Source organism: Euprymna scolopes, chromosome 7 (assembly GCF_053919585.1).
Source record: "Euprymna scolopes isolate OS-2025 chromosome 7, ASM5391958v1, whole genome shotgun sequence".
Taxonomy (NCBI): domain Eukaryota; kingdom Metazoa; phylum Mollusca; class Cephalopoda; order Sepiida; family Sepiolidae; genus Euprymna; species Euprymna scolopes.
Window position 1 is genome coordinate 23,000,364 of NC_136488.1, and position 16,383 is coordinate 23,016,746.

Genomic DNA, 16,383 nt, shown 5'->3' on the forward strand with positions numbered 1-16,383 from the left:
AGCTTTAGTCTCAGTGCATCTATTACGTTGGTAGCTATTGAAAAAGTGATTTCTATGCGCGATAGCAGCAGCACATTCTGGGGAGAACCATGGCTGGCTGTTAGGTTTTTGTTGGAATTTTTTAGATGGTATGAATTGGTCTATGCCTACAATTAACCATTCGGTCAGATCTGATACTATAGAGGACACTTCCTTTTTAAACATGGAATGCAGAGGTAAATCAGATATGAATGTACGGAAGCTATCCCAGTCAGCCATAGAGTATCGGTATACAGTACGGTGGAGGGGTACGCCTGGGGACTTCTTACATTTCGTTTTTATCTTAACTGATACGACGGAGTGGTCGGAGGATCCTAGAGGAGAATGAACGGAACATAAACATAGCTCAGGGGAAGTTGAGAGAAAAAGGTCTAGGAGGCTTGCATATTGACCAAGTGTATCGGGCACACGGGTGGGTTCGCGAACAATCTGAGTGAGGTCATAAGCAATGGCAAAATCATGACAAAACCTCCCCTCATCGTCTGTCTTATTTGAATGGGTCAGCCATTCCACGTTATGGACGTTGAAGTCACCACAGATGTGGATGTTAGCCAAGAGATGTGAAGACAGTATGTGGTTTATTTTCTCAGATATGCTCTTAAAGATACTAACTCCGCTGTTGTGGGGCTGATAGAGGGCAAATATAAATGCAGTGGTGTTAGTAAGTGCAACCCTGAAGCACATATAGGGTAAAGTAGGATCTTCTCTAGAAATATCCCTGCCACACGGGAAGCCATCCTTAATGTAGGCACATATTCCATGCCCATGGCGATCTTGGGGGTCAGAGCTTGATTGGCCTATTAGATTGAAAACTCTTTTGGAGCTTGATTGACCTATTAGATTGAAAACTCTTTTTGGGGGGACCCTATCCAAGAGGGAGAGGTTAGTGGTAGATGCACCAGCCTATATGTGGCGACAATACTTCATGCATAGATACACTTGTAGAGGTACAGGATACTCCCAAGTGTAAGATTTATCATTATTATTGTATGACATTTAACTAATCACAACATGACAAGTAGATAGCATTGCTTGTAGCTGAAATTAACATAAAAAGTAATTAGATATCATTGGTTTTTACTTGTTTTCACTCTAATCATGAAGAAGTACCAAAATTCTTATTTATTATCTGCCATGCTTTCTAATATATAAAGTAATGTAGATTTTTATTTTTTTTGTTAGTCTGTTTAACCTCGATCAGTTAAATATTTTGATTTACAAACATTGTGTGTATATTCGGCTGTTTTTAAATAGAGCAAATTTTTTTTCAAAATGACTTTATCAAAAACATACTTAATCTGGATCAACATTCTATTTTTTTCATTAGTGATATGAAGAGTAGGTGGGAGTTAAAATTCTACGATTTAAATATTTTGATATTTCCATTTCACTTTTGCTTTTTTTTTTTAAATCCAGAAAACAAAAATGATCCTGCTCGCTTTGAGGGGGATGGTGTCAGTTTCAAGGGCAAGTTCATTGGCGTTGCCGATGTGTGGGATTCGCACGGTGATGAGATGTGCCAAGAAACGATGCAGAAATTAAAGGCGGCTGTGAAGAGTTCCGGGGGACACAAGTTGCGTATCATGCTCAACATTTCTTTAGAAGGCATCAAGATCATCGATGAAAAGACTGAGGTAAGACAACCGGGAAAGACCAAAAAAAAATATATCGGTACATAACTATACAATAATAATCATAATAAATTAAATAATCATAATAAATTTAATACTAATGAATTCAATAATGAATTAAATAATTTTAATAAATAAAATAATAAGAATAATTTAAATGATATATTACATAATAATAAATTAGATAATAATAGTAAAAATTACTACTACTAATAATAATAATGAATTAAATAGCTAAAAAGTGATTTAAAAATTAAAATAATAAAAAATAATTATGATTAATAACTTTGCATATAAAGTAAACTAAACTTTCTCCATTTTCAAATCTTGGAATAATAACTCAAAACTTCATATACAAATCTGCTTTGTCAGCAATTTAGACATATTACTGATGCATATTTCCAGAAACTATAATTTTGTTCCATTGATTTTTATATTTAGTCCTGGTTGATATTTCTCTTCAGATAGTCAGATATACAGGATGCTGTATATAGATATACTAAAATTATTAAATAGAAATAGATTTAGCACTTGCATAAGCCAACTTCTAAAAAGTCTACAATTATAAAAGAGAATTCATGATTCATAACGACGGAAAAAAAACCCTTAACTGAAATTGTTAAATAGAAAAAGGGGATCATCAGCTGCCTACCATGTAGCTGCTTCGGGGATTTAAAAACAGGAGAGCGGTAAAATACATGGTTCTCCAGTTTGTGTATATATATATATATATATATATATATATATATATATATATATATATATATATATATACTAGTATTTCATTCTTTTGGGAATCATCAGTGCAAGGTGCCACGATTAATACCAGTCAATAGATTCGAACCCAGCAGCAGAAGCCATCTCTGGCTTCATTAGCAAGGACCTAATCCAATCGGCTACCGTTAACCGTGAGAAATATTGTTGAAATTTAAAAATTTATTTTTTTAAATGCTATATATATATATATATATATATATATATATATATATATATATATTATTTTACATATCAGATAAAATGCATTTGTAAAGACGTTTAATATGCAAGTAATTTTTTTTAAATCATTATATATTTTTTTTTATTTTCACTTTTCTTATTAATTTTGGATAGTACAACATCTGCCATCAGAGAAAGTGCCCTCTGCCCCATTAAAAAAAACGTTTTTCTTTTATTTTTTTTATTGCAATTAAAAATGTCCTTATTAATAAATCTTAAAAACACAAAACTTATGTATTTATGATCTTAAAAAGATTTAAATCAACAAAAGAATATATAGTTACATTTGACACACAATATATTTTTATCAAAGGAAATATAACAGCATGTCATTACGTCATATACTTAAAAACATTACATGTTAAGAAATAGATTTCATGATCTGTTTGAATTTGTACTTAAATGAATTCAAAAAATTCAGGAAGATTGAATTATCTGTGAAACTGCAGTAACATGCTAAAAGTCATTTTATTATTATTATTATTATTATTATGTACATTTTTCTTTCCTTTTTTACTTCTGATTTTTTTAATTCAAATTTCTGCTTCAATTACACCCCCCCCCTCCGCTTTTATCAATTAATATTTGTTTGTTTGTCTGTCAGCCTTTTACTTCTGGTTTGATTCATTGTTTCTAACCCAAATTTAATCATACAACTTGCATAGCTGTTTAAAATTTGGTTATTGTTTTCTTGTAACTTCTGTTCCTGATTTCTTTTTAAAATAATGCCACATTTTTTCCTGTTTCAGTTGGCAAATTCTCATCAATTTTCAATGAAACATCACTTCTTGGTTGTTTTTTTAAATAAGTTTAGACATAAATCTTGTCATAATCATAATTTTCTTTAATCATAAATATAATCAAAATATTAGAATAGCAGCTACTAAAAACCGGGGTTTTATAATTTAATTTATTTTGCAAAAGCAGTTCTTGATTTCCTTTTATACTATACATATTTTATTCAGATTGTTTTGTTTTTTTATCACATTTTAGTCATTGTACTCTAGTCTTCTTTGAATGCCATTCATCATAATTGTTAACTTCATAGAAATTTCGAATTGAACGCTTTATTTAATCCACTGCTCACATGCCACATTCTGCACTTTTTACATACATACTATCAGTTAATGCTTTTTGTGATATTTAGTAACCATCGAGAAATTTCAAGCTGAACTCTTGAGCCAGTCATGTGACTAAAATACGAGGGACGTTCCAAAAGTAACGCCTTTTATTTTTTATTCTGCCAGAATGGATCAGAGGGGGATTGCAAATTGCATTTTTATGATGACTGAATTTGTACATTCATGACCTGAAAGTTTCATCTCTCTGTTGCAGATATTGATGGTGTGAGACTCTAAGAAAGCAACCCCTGTCATGGATGTGCATCAGCGATGTGTCATTGAATACTCCATGCAGAAAAAATTGAACCAATCAATATTGTTAAATGTTTATGAAGCCAATACAGTTGATGTCAGCACAGTTAGGAGATGAGTTCATCGATTTCAAAATGGCGACAGATGTGAGTGACAAAGCGTGCTCTGGACTTTGACGACTGAAGCATTGTTCATTGCTGGCAAAAGTGTATTGAGAATGGTGACAACTATGTAAAAAAATAAGTTCTGTAGCACAAAAGCGCACTCGTTTTAATGGCGCCATTTCCGTCTTCATAGCTCTTGAACGTTTTTGTTTTGGAGTTAAAAAATAGAAGTCTTTACTTTTGGAATGATCTGCATATGTTGATGATATCTTCCTGCATTTACCTCGCCAGGGAGATGTCCAACATGTCATCCAAATAAGAGTATCCTAGATTTGAATAAAAAAATTTCAAATGATTAAAAAAATACTTCTGGAAACCCCAAGATCATCCTTTTTCACAAATCAATATGACGTCATAGAAAGCTAAATAATTTCTCTTTATTTACTTTTTTTTGGTAATTTAAATATTTCAATTGGAATAGATAATATTAATCAGGAATATAGTAAAACACACTTGAAGAGTGAATAAAATAAACTATGAAATCGGAGCAAAGTGTTTGGATAAGTCCAATATATATCTATTAGTCTACTAAATGTAGGTTAATCAACGTTTGTTTTTCTAAGGCGTTTCCCCATAATATTATAATAACACAAAATACATGCTAAAATATACTTTAGTTCTAAGATTGAGTTGCATTTGAAAAGAAAATTCTGTCTTGCTTTTTATAATTAGCTGTAATTTCTAATCGACTCAACAAGTCACCCATCTTTCTTTAGCTATCTATGTATTTCTCTTGCCCCCTCTCATCTATTCAATCACTCTCTAACATTTTTTGATGTTTCTGTGAGTATTTAGAGAAAAAGTGACTCTTTTTTCAGTGTTGTCGTTTAACTTACATAAGTGTGTTTTTACACACTACAAACACATATAAATTAGATTTAAAATAAGGAATCTTTTTTTTTTATATGTAAGAATAATAAACAATACTAATACTTCTATATAATGATGGTGATGATGATATATTCTACATCCTACATTCGTTGCCTTTTTACATATCTCCTATCAGTTAATGTTGCCAGTAAATCTGTTTACAAAGGCCGCCACAAAGAAAGTGTTGTACTAGAAAATGACCCCTGTCTGAAAGTATCCTGTATCTATACTAAGCTACCATTCACCCGTGCATGGAGTATTGTTGTCACATCTGGGCTGGTGCATCCACCACTAATCTCTCCTTCTTAGACACGGTCTAAAAAAGTCTCCAATCTAATAGGTACCTCACTATCTACCAAGCTCCAACTTCTGTCCCATCGCCACAATGTTGCATCCCTGTGCCTGTTTTATGAGTATTTTAATGTAATATGCGCTGATAAGCTCAATGCAGTTATACCCCCCCCCCCGCGATGTACATCTCATCCCTTCGCTATAGAGATCCCTAAATACCGGAAAGCCTTCTACTCTAATAACTTCTTCTCTCGGACTGCTAGCCTTTAAAATTCTCTCTCTGTTTCCTGCTTCCCTGACTGTACTGACATGCAGAAGTTTAAATGTAATGTGGACAGATATCTTGCTCATCTCCTTACATAGTCACCTGTTCCAAATAATAGCCCTTATGTCAAAGTGGTAATATGCCTTGTTTGGGCTAAACAAGAGCTTCTTCCCTCAGACTGCTAGACTTTGGAATTCCCTTCCTCCTTCACATATAGAAGTTTAAATTTAATGTGAACAGACATCTCACTCATCTCCTTACATAGTCCCCTGTAAACATGGTCCCAGATAGTAGCCCCTTATGCCTAACTGGCAATATGACTTGTTATCAAAAAAAAAAAAGATAAGAGTAAAAAAAAAAGAATAAAATAGTTGGTAACGATTGCCTTGTTGGGAACCACCAGAATTTTGAAGAAAGTGCTGGAAGACTGAGAGACCCGGATGCTGATAGACTGTTCATTTGTTATGATCCGCCTATCAGTATAAAACCAGCAATATTAACAGCCAAACACAAAATCTGAATAAAATAATAATAGACTTATTATTTTAATTATGCAAGAACAATGTCATAAAAGAGATGTCACAGTTTATGAATTGTTGAATGAAAATAAAGTAGAATGAATAGTAACAGTGGTTGTGACCCAATGAATCACAGATATGTCTACTATGTTTATAAAACAATATTATTTTTATTGAAACTTAAAATGGAATTAGTCCTTAAAATAAGGGATGCCCAACGAAGCATAACTAATTAAACACACTTTGCCTGTTTGTAAAACATGTTTTTACTCGGGCTCTTTCAACAAAAGATAAAACAGAAAATGCATTGACCCCTTGATGTAAACAAAAATCCCAACATTATAAAAAAAAGATAAGACATTCTTTATTTTCGCACATCAATGCATTTATTAAAAACATTTCTTTCAATTCGCAATCATTAAAAGAAAACAAAACGATTGTTTAGACTTATTTTCTTTATTTGCTCAGGCTTGCAAATCAAATAATACACTTTATATAGAATGATTCAGTGTTATTTTATTTATTCCATAATAAATCCCGCATGATAAACTTTGTTTTCAATCTTTCCTTCTTGACTTTATTTATTTTTAAACCTTTTTCACTCAAAACAAGGCATATTACCACTTGGAACATAAGGGAATAATTTGGGATCCTGTCTAGCCGGGACTATGGGGAGTTATGCAACGAGATGTTTTTTTACATTACATTTAAACTTTTGCTTGTCAGTACAGTCAGTTAAGCAGGAAACAGTGAGGGAATTCAGAAGTCCAGGAATTCGAGGGAAGAAACTATTAGAGTAGAAGGCTTTCCAGCATCTATGGGCCTCAATAATGAAGGGGTAGGATTTTGCTGCTTGTTGAGTTAATTGGAAGTACAGATGCTATGAGTTCGTCAGAGCACATTTCTATTAAAATTTCATGAATATCCAACAGTTCATGTCCAACACCTGCCAGCATGTAAACGAATATTATATCGAACATTGTGATGATAATGATGACAGCACAGTGGGCCCAGATTGCGAAACTTTGGAAATAGGATTGTGACACAGATTTTACTGACTTATGCGACCTAAAAAAGGCTTATTACGTCAGAATAATCATTTACAACACTGTGAGTACTATCGGAGCATAAATAAAATGGTTTCCAGGCTATTTTTCCCATTTTGGGGTCCAAGAATATCCCCGACTTTAGTCGGATTTGGACCTTATAATTCACCCTCGTGCGTGCATTCCAAAATTCTCAATGACTATCCATTGTATTTTTCTGAAATTTTGCATGGAGTTACACTTTTATAAGGGGAAATGTAACATTCTCAGATTTTTGAAAATTATTGATATGTATGTCTATTTAGTGGTTTTCCATGATGCTGAACTCAAAAATGGATGTTTTACACCCGAAACTGCGCTGTTTGCCCATTTTCAGTAAGTTCCGGGGTCCCTGAGAGGGCCACAATAGGTCAAAATGACCTAAATTGGTCGAACATGACACATTTGAGCCTGTAACTTTCGATCCATTCATTTTATTTTTCTGAAACTAATGGCTAAGATCAAAGAGAAAAAAGATCAAGAAAAAAGACAAAGCATTCCAACAAGCTGAACAAGGCATTGCAAATATGATTTACAATATACTAGGGAAACAATGAATAAAACGACTCTTACCAATACATGGGTCAGTGAAATCTATGCAGAACAATACCCATTTCATGGTAGACAATAGAATTGCATTAATTCAAAAGAATATCCTCTCCAAGAAAATAATACCATCTTTTTGGGAGGTTGAACAGTCTAGCATGTGAACGAATAGTGTGATCAGTGGCACCACATTCTGTGCAATATTTCGGATGCTGGATTCGTGCACTCAACTGACATATGACAGAATCAGATCGTTCTAATAACCTGCTCATCACATCTGTCAGCTGTGCAATAGGTGAGATTTTCCGAGACAAAAACTGGAGATAGTTCCGAATATCTTTGTTGTTGGCTTCTAAGCATTCCTCAGACATACCTCCAAGACCGTGACCGTCATTCAAACCAATCAACTCGACTGAGTGATGAAGTGTTCCATGCAAAGTTTGGTTGATCCTGATCCAAGGAAAATTGTCGATTATGTTGTATGTAGCTGTGTCACATAAGTCCTTAAGCTTGGTCAAGTCAACTTTCTGTGTAGACGACACAACAGACAGAATGGTGGAAAGTTGGCGATGCAGAAGGAGAATGTTTTCTTGATGTTTAATGGAGGAACGACCCGAGAGCAACTCTGTGATGGCACAGAGTACCTCCTCAGAGAAAAATCGTGTCCCCTGGTTACCATCTGTTGATGTCCCACATTTTTCATTTGCTTTGTTGCATCGATCGATGTCCTGTGGCATGAAGAATCGCATCAAGTACTCTTTCTCTGGATTGCCGAATTGGTTCACCAAGTGGTCCAGATTTCTGGACCCAATTCTTGTAATCTATATGACATCGATACAGAACTTTCAAAAACCAATGAAGAGGTTATATTGATTATTCTTTGAGTTTTCCTTTTTTTTTGTGGAAAATTTTTGTCTTTAGGGGAAAATAGGGAGGAAATAATGCTATTTTTGTCAGATTTTAGAGAAAAATTCCCCAATTTCTCCTTTTTTACATTGCCTTAAGACCAATTATCCTCTTTATATGCTCCTCCCACTTTCCTAAAACAATCAGGAACATGTTAAATCTTTTTTTTTTGTCCCTTAGTGTAATTTTTGGGGATTTTTGCTGCGTTGAGTTATTGGAGCTCTGATTTTTTCATCCGAAACCTGTGACATTGGCTCTGAAATTGATCAGCAATAAACTAAAAAACGGCTGAGAGTCACATCATAAAACTGCCAGATTCTGAAAGTGTAAAGATTGTACTTTCAGAAAATACTATACTTTGATATGTGAGGAATAGCCGTTTTTGACTTATTTTGGATTGAAGGTCCGGGTTTAGTCAATTTCACCCCCCCCCCGAAAAACAGCAATTTATATGCAAATTTTTCTCAAATTTCTCCATGAAATGCTGAATTTTTCATATACTCTAATCTTTTGAAAGCAATTATTCTTCTGGTATGATCCCTTCACAACCACAAACCCATAGAAAAAGAATAAACTGTCTTTTATAGCAATTTTTGGCCATTTTAGGGTATTTTTTTGTAAATGCTTGGATTTAGAGCAGCAATCTCTTGGTTACAGTGCACGCGATCTGGGCAACTTCAAAATATCATAAAACAACTTCTAGTTGAGCTCTGCACTTAATTTTTTTTTTTTTTTGTTTTTTAGGAAATTTAATGCAGATTTGGAATATGCTAATTGTGAACAAAAATGAGAGAATATTTTTTTGGCCTATTTCCACCTCTGGGCCCACTGTGGACAGGTCATGATGTTAACGGGTACAACGTCTCACCAAATTTCGCCCATGCTGTTTTCACTCTTGTGCTTGTATTAAGTTTACATGCTCAACCTGCTCTCAGCATATCTCCTAAGTAGGAGAGTTTACTTTATGAAAACTATATATAAAAAAAATTGTTTCAATTAACTTTGAGAAGTTGATATCAGAAGAAATTTAATGTTTTTTTTTTTTTTTTACAATCATCTCCCCGTAAAATATATATATATATATATATATATATATATCTTATTTTTTAGAATAATCTGATTTCAGGTTTCAACACTCCAGTAGTCATGACCATGTAAAGTTTGCCCCATCCTTTCTTATTCTGTATATTTTCTTACAAACGTGATGTTGCTAGTCTCAGTCTATTCTATAAGTACTATTATTGCATATTTTATTTAGAATTGTCTGATTTATCCCGTTTCCTTTGTTCCAGCTTGTTTGACTCGTTGGCCTAGCCATCTTCATTAATTCACTATTCAGATACTTTGTTATAATACATCTTCCTGTTCCAGTAAATTCTTTTCAAAAATTGCAGGCTTGTAGAACTCCCTTCTTGCTGACTGTTTTCCTCCTATCAAGACTAAGCATTTCCTGTCTTTGCATTAATCGGTTTTCATTTTTTTAGCACCTTAAATCCAGTGGCTTCATGCCTTGTTTGGAGCGATGTCCACAATATATATATATATATATATACTGTGAAAGCAAAATCAAGACTTCAAAAAAGGTGTTGATGGCAATAAAAAGTGTATTTCGTTTTACGTTACAATTGTTTCCATGTCCAGTCGACAATTTCAAACATATCGTTTGAAAATTTTCAAAAACCAGCATTTCTTCAGACTTTATGAATAAAAACACTTTTGACAATAGAGCATTTTTGAAGAGAAAGAAAAAAGAAAAAAAAATTAAAAATTCCCTTAACAGGAAAAGCATGTGAGAAACATTTACCTTTGCAGTAGCTACGGTAAAGCCCATTTAAATATTAATATATCGCCTAGTTTTCGTATCCTTATTTAAGAACAAAATCATTAGAAGTTTTCAAAGAAAATCCTAAGCCATTTACAAAATTTTTTATATATCCCATTCGTTGAGTTCCTAAATTAGATCTTGCTGTTTCTTTATTTCCCAATAATTAATTTTTTTATAAGAAGAATTTTTTAATTTTTATTTTTATATTTATAGTATGGCCGTAACAACCTTGCAATAACGTTACGGTTAATTTTAGTTTCGTATTAGTGGCAAGTAATTGTTTACAGATTATCGTTATTTTAGTACTTAGATTTAAGACCATTGTAAGTTTAATGTTTAATTGAATATGAGAATAAATAAAAAGGCTATATTATATATATAAATCCTTGTACAACATTTCGAGTAAAGTATTCTAATCTATTTATTATTATTTAATGTTTTAAAATTCATTGTCATTCTACTTGAATACGTTTTCATATCGTTACTAAAGACAATTATGAAGGGAGATAATCCAATTATGTTGTTAATTGCTACTAGTTAATTCTGTTGGAAACTGGGTCGATTTTATTTCCTATAACAGCTAAAGGGAGATAATTCAGGCCGTTTGATGTTTTCGGTCTATTGATTACTAGAAGGCTTCTACGATTTAATAATTAATTTAATCAGACATATCCAGGATGTGCTACGATGGCTTATTTAACAAATTAAGGATATAAATTATGTTTTTAATCTTAAAAAATTGGTTTTTCATATGGGTTTAACCCACATCTGTTATTAATCACTTATGCTGCTCATGTCTTATAATTCGTGTTATGTTCTTGGGTATCTAAATAAAATGGTATATATCCTCTAATTATTATTCTGACAGCAAAACCACCTAATAGCTACAAATGTGTTTCACTCCGATGAGAAGATGTCTACTCCTGCATTTATGGGTAAAAACATTTAGAACAAGGACTAAAGTAAGTGAATCAGTATAGATTCTACCAACTTAAGATGTCAGATGACAAAATCAATTAAATTAATTTTCCGCCCCCAAATTGCTAATTTAATTTTTAATAATAACTAGTTTATTGTTAAGTTGTTTTATTGATTTGAAGAGGGTATCACTTATTTCACCATCAATACTGCTACAACTGAATACAAAAATACTCACCGTTATGGAAAAAATTCCATTCTTAGATGAGCTTTATACTTTATTTATATTTTTTGCCCGGTTTAGAATAATAGTAACTATATTCGCATGTTAGATTTGGATCCTTCATTTAGATTATAACATTTCTAGCTATTTAACTCTACCTTAAAATTTAATCCTAGCATCCGATGATCCTTATTGTTGTAAAAAGTTATACTTTAGTTACATTTAAGGCGTGATAGCAGAAATCTATTCCTGTGAAGACATCCCTGTATGGCATCTAGTCTTTTAATCAAAATTTCCTCTTTGGAAAAGGCTTCCAATAAACATAGATTGCACCTTTTTGATTTCCCGGGGCTGTACTTCCTCCCCCTGTCCACTACTGACCATTTTAATTCAAAATCTTCATTATTTCTGTTAAGTTCCCTGACCCAATCACCTAATGCAGTTGTATTCCTCTTGTTGTTTTCCCGTTAAGGGAATTTTTCCTTTTTCTTTCTTTTTTCTTTCTCTTCAAAAATGCTCTATTGTCAAAAGTGTTTTTATTCATAAAGTCTGGAGAAATGCTGGTTTTTGAAAATTTTCAAACGATATAATGTTTGAAATTGCCGATTGGACATGGAAACAATTGTAACGTAAAACGAAATACACTTTTTGTTGCCATCAACACCTTTTTTGAAGTCTTGATTTTGCATTCACAGTATATTAATGCTCAATTATGAAATATGATAATTTTGTAGCTTACTCCTTAAGTCAACTCTTTTTGGCTTAAAACACATTGGTATATGAAAATTTACTGAATTACACAAACTCAGTATATTACATACAAGTCTAAGTGAATTTTTATAGCAAACATGTTCTTATTTTTATTTTTGTGCCATCACTGATGTCTAATATTATACCAAATGTGAGTTTTCCTAAGCTTTTTCCTATGTAATTTAACACGAGATCCATGTTAAAATATACATTAATTTTGGGATTGAGTTAAGTTTCAAAACAAGTTCTGTTTGAATTGTTCTAATTAGCGATTATTTATAATTAACTGAACAAGTCATCCATCTCTCTCAGCAATCTATATATTTCTCTCATTTCCTCTCATTCTGTAGTGATTCAACCACTCTCTTATATTCCTTAATAAATAACTCTGTATATATTCAAAACAAAGGGTGACTCATCTAATTTACTTATTTGTGTATGCACTCACTATAAACATATATTTAAGTTAAATAACAAAATAATATCTCTGGTTTGAAATGAAACATTTTTAACAGTGATGAAGATGGGTGATTAATTTGTTATATTCTTATTTATTTATATTTTTTATATATGGTGAGGTGGGGGGGGCGAAAAGTCGGTGCGCTAGATGTAGTGCATGCCAGCCTACAAAAAATACCTGAGAAGCCCATATCATGTGTTATTCTTTAAAAATGTTCTTGTTTTCTTACCTTAGTAAACCTCTGCATACATTTTACATTCTAAATAATACAATATTCATCCATACTAATGTGATCCACATAAATTTCACGCTATTTGAAATTAGTGCATCAAAATCGATTTCTAACTTAATTTAAAAAAGCAAAACAACAAAAAAGCTTATTACGTTTCTGAATTTTTGAGATGAGGATTGATTATTTATAATATTTAGATTCTTCAGACTACTGTTCTCATCTTGAGTGTTATTTGCACAACGTTTCAGCCGATGTAAACTCCAACCTTCTTTAGATGCATTTTGTTGCACTCAGGAATCTTTCTATCACACTTGGGAATCTGTACAGAATTTTGAACAGAACCCTTCAATCTTCAGTTCAGACGATACTCAAAAACAGTTGTGAATTACTTAGGGTTTCTACCCAGTTATAGTTGACGAAATGAGATTTCATTTAACATGTTTGATAGAAGAGAAAGAGGAAAGAAATGGAAAAGGAGATGTCTTTCACCTTGACACCATTCTGTTTGAAATTCCTTGCAGATTCCCGAGTTTGACAGAAAGTTTCTTGACTTTGACAAAATATACATCAAGAAGATCGGAGGTTACATCGATCGAAATGTTGTGAAAATAACATTAAAGATGGGAACAGTAGCCAAAAGAAGCCAAATAATGTGAAAAATCTGATTAATCGAATCAAACTGACGATCCAAATAGCTGGAATTTACCAATGTTACACAAATTTCATGATTCAATATTTCTTAAAATAAATGTGAACTATAACTTATTTACTAAAAAACAAAAACAAAATAAAATTCAGAAAATGATGTTACATGTTTTAAAGATTTCAGCAAAGGGAAATATTTGTTAACTGTTAATATGGAATTAATGTTTTTCCGTTCTACTTTCTCTCACTATTTCTACTTCTTCATGCCAAGTCTTCTCCTCCCTAATAACTTTCAAACCAGAAACGTGCTTCTCCCATTTCCTTTTCTCCTCTACTACCAATGAAAGTGTGCCACAAAAGGAAGGAAGAAACGTACCATTTTGCAAAACTCAATCATATTCCGCAAAGTAAAAAAACAAAAACAATTTTTCTCTACAAAACAGCCAAACCAAAAACCACAAATAAATATTTAAATATATAAAGAACTTGAAGCATATTTTTTTGCAAAATTATTGGATTCAACATTAAACAACCGAAAAGTGTTGATATGCTGTAAACCCTCCTCCCCTCAAAAAGGAAAACAAATGTATTTCCTCTCTGTCAAGGTGAAAGACATCTCCTTTTCCCATTCTTTCCTCTTTCTCTTCTTCTATCAAACATGTTAAATGAAAACTCATCTTTTTCCTTCGTTTCCATCTCGGAACTTATCCTAAGACAACTCTTCTCGCTATACAACTCGCCTATACTTTCTCTCAGTTAAAATGGAAGACATACCTTCTTTCTATGAAAGTTCTCTTCTTCCCACGCTTCCTCTTCTTCATTTCTCAATGCTAAAAGAATCTGTATGCTCATGATAGTCTCTCTTTTTCCGGTTATTCTAAAAGACACATTTATTCCTTTAAAACCTGCCATTTTCTAATCTCTCTCTCTCTCTCTCTCTCTCTCTCTCTCTCTCTCGAACTTGTGACAAAAGGTATCTCTCTACATATGAAAACTTGCCTTTTCCTACTCTCTCATGTAAAAAAAAAAAAAATCCATTTTCCTCTGCAAAACTCCTATTCCATTGACTATCTCATCTATATCCCTTACAGGCTGTGAACTACACACACATGGTGAACCATATTTCCTTTGTATCCAAAGATGCCTCTGACTCTAGAGCCATTGGTTATGTGTACGGAGCTGGTGATGGCACTCACAAATTTTTTGCCATTAAAACTGAAAAATCGGTAAGATGTATTTTATATCAGAATTTATTATTTATTTGTTGACTTGATAATTTAAAATTAAGGAAAGAATATTTGAATAGTCGAAACTTTTCCAGAACAAATTAGATAAATAAGTTCATTCAGTTTCGAAATTAACTAATTATAAATGTAAGGTTAGTAAAAGAGAATTTCAACAACGTATTTGATGATTAAGAAAATTAAAAAGAAAAACAAAAAACTGAGAGCGTAACATTTATGTTTTACAGAAGATCAGAACAATATTGGTACTGTCGGTTTCAAATCCAAACAAACGTGACCAATAATTGATCTCCTTTATTGAAGCACTCTTCAGCCTCTGTTTATATAAATATGTGTGTGTAGAGTAAGTTAAAAGTAAGTGGACAGTAAAGGAAAACATTTATTTAGAGATTCATATACATAGAACTATATGAGATAACACTATAATATTAATAAAAAGTAGATTTTATTGTGAAAAATAATAATAAAATTTTTTTTTTTTTATTTTAACAATGCTGGTGCTCAAGCTAGTTTCCATAACAATTTACACAACTTTGAAGTCCGTCTCTTACGCTTCGACTGGCATTTTTTGCATTTATAATGTAATTTTTCAAACCGCGGACACTTCTTGGTTTTTAACTATGAACTTTGTCCTTGAGTATTCTCCAAAATAAAAAATAAAAAATCCATTGAACGCGCCGACCAATCATTTGGGCCTTTTTGTTCAGTCTATTTTACATGAACACGGATTAAAGTAAAATAATTGTAGGTATGAAATTCTAATAATATAAATGATACATTTACCTAGCCAAATACAGTTCACCCACTTTTAGATTATATTTTATATATATATATATATATATATATATATATATAAATTAGCTGACATACAATAAATAGTGTTGCTATGAAGTAATAAAAATACTATGTACTCATGCTCCCAACACTGAACTTCATATTATTATATTTTTTTATTTATTATTTTTTTTACTAATGAGTTACCACTTATCACGGCTAAATGCCTCTTAAGGATAAGGGTTGATGAGTTGGATAGATTTTCAGTTGAATGATGAAGAATGTTATGAAAGTATTGAAAATAGGAAATGTTCTATAGGTCAAGCAGATCTATTCATTTAAGGAATAATGGATTACCTTAAATATAGTTAGATCTAAATGTCATGGCAGTTATGGCCCCAGAATCATGACGTATACCTCTGCAACATACTTTTGTTAATACATTTTTTGTCAATTATACCATGGAATTGAACAAACAAAATTTGATTACTAATGAGGACAGTTTATGAAAAGTATTTCTGGATATTGAGTTCCTCATAAAATTTACTTGCAAAAAGTTGTATTTTATCTTGGTATAGGTTCTTGTTTTCAGTTGCATCCCTAGAAAGCAAGAATTGGAACAGTGATT

At 32.2% G+C, this 16,383-nt stretch overlaps 1 protein-coding gene across 5 annotated transcripts in view; it reads left to right on the top strand.

The window, feature by feature from the left end:
• Window positions 1-16,383, top strand: part of LOC145279635 (uncharacterized) — a 396,470-nt gene that overhangs the window by 268,198 nt on the left and 111,889 nt on the right. For all 5 annotated transcript variants that reach the window (XM_080130859.1, XM_080130858.1, XM_080130861.1 and 2 more), the window contains 2 exons: window positions 1,456-1,673; window positions 14,829-14,963. In XM_080130859.1, the coding sequence (XP_079986985.1) occupies window positions 1,456-1,673; window positions 14,829-14,963 (353 nt within the window). The remainder of the gene's footprint in view (window positions 1-1,455; window positions 1,674-14,828; window positions 14,964-16,383) is intronic.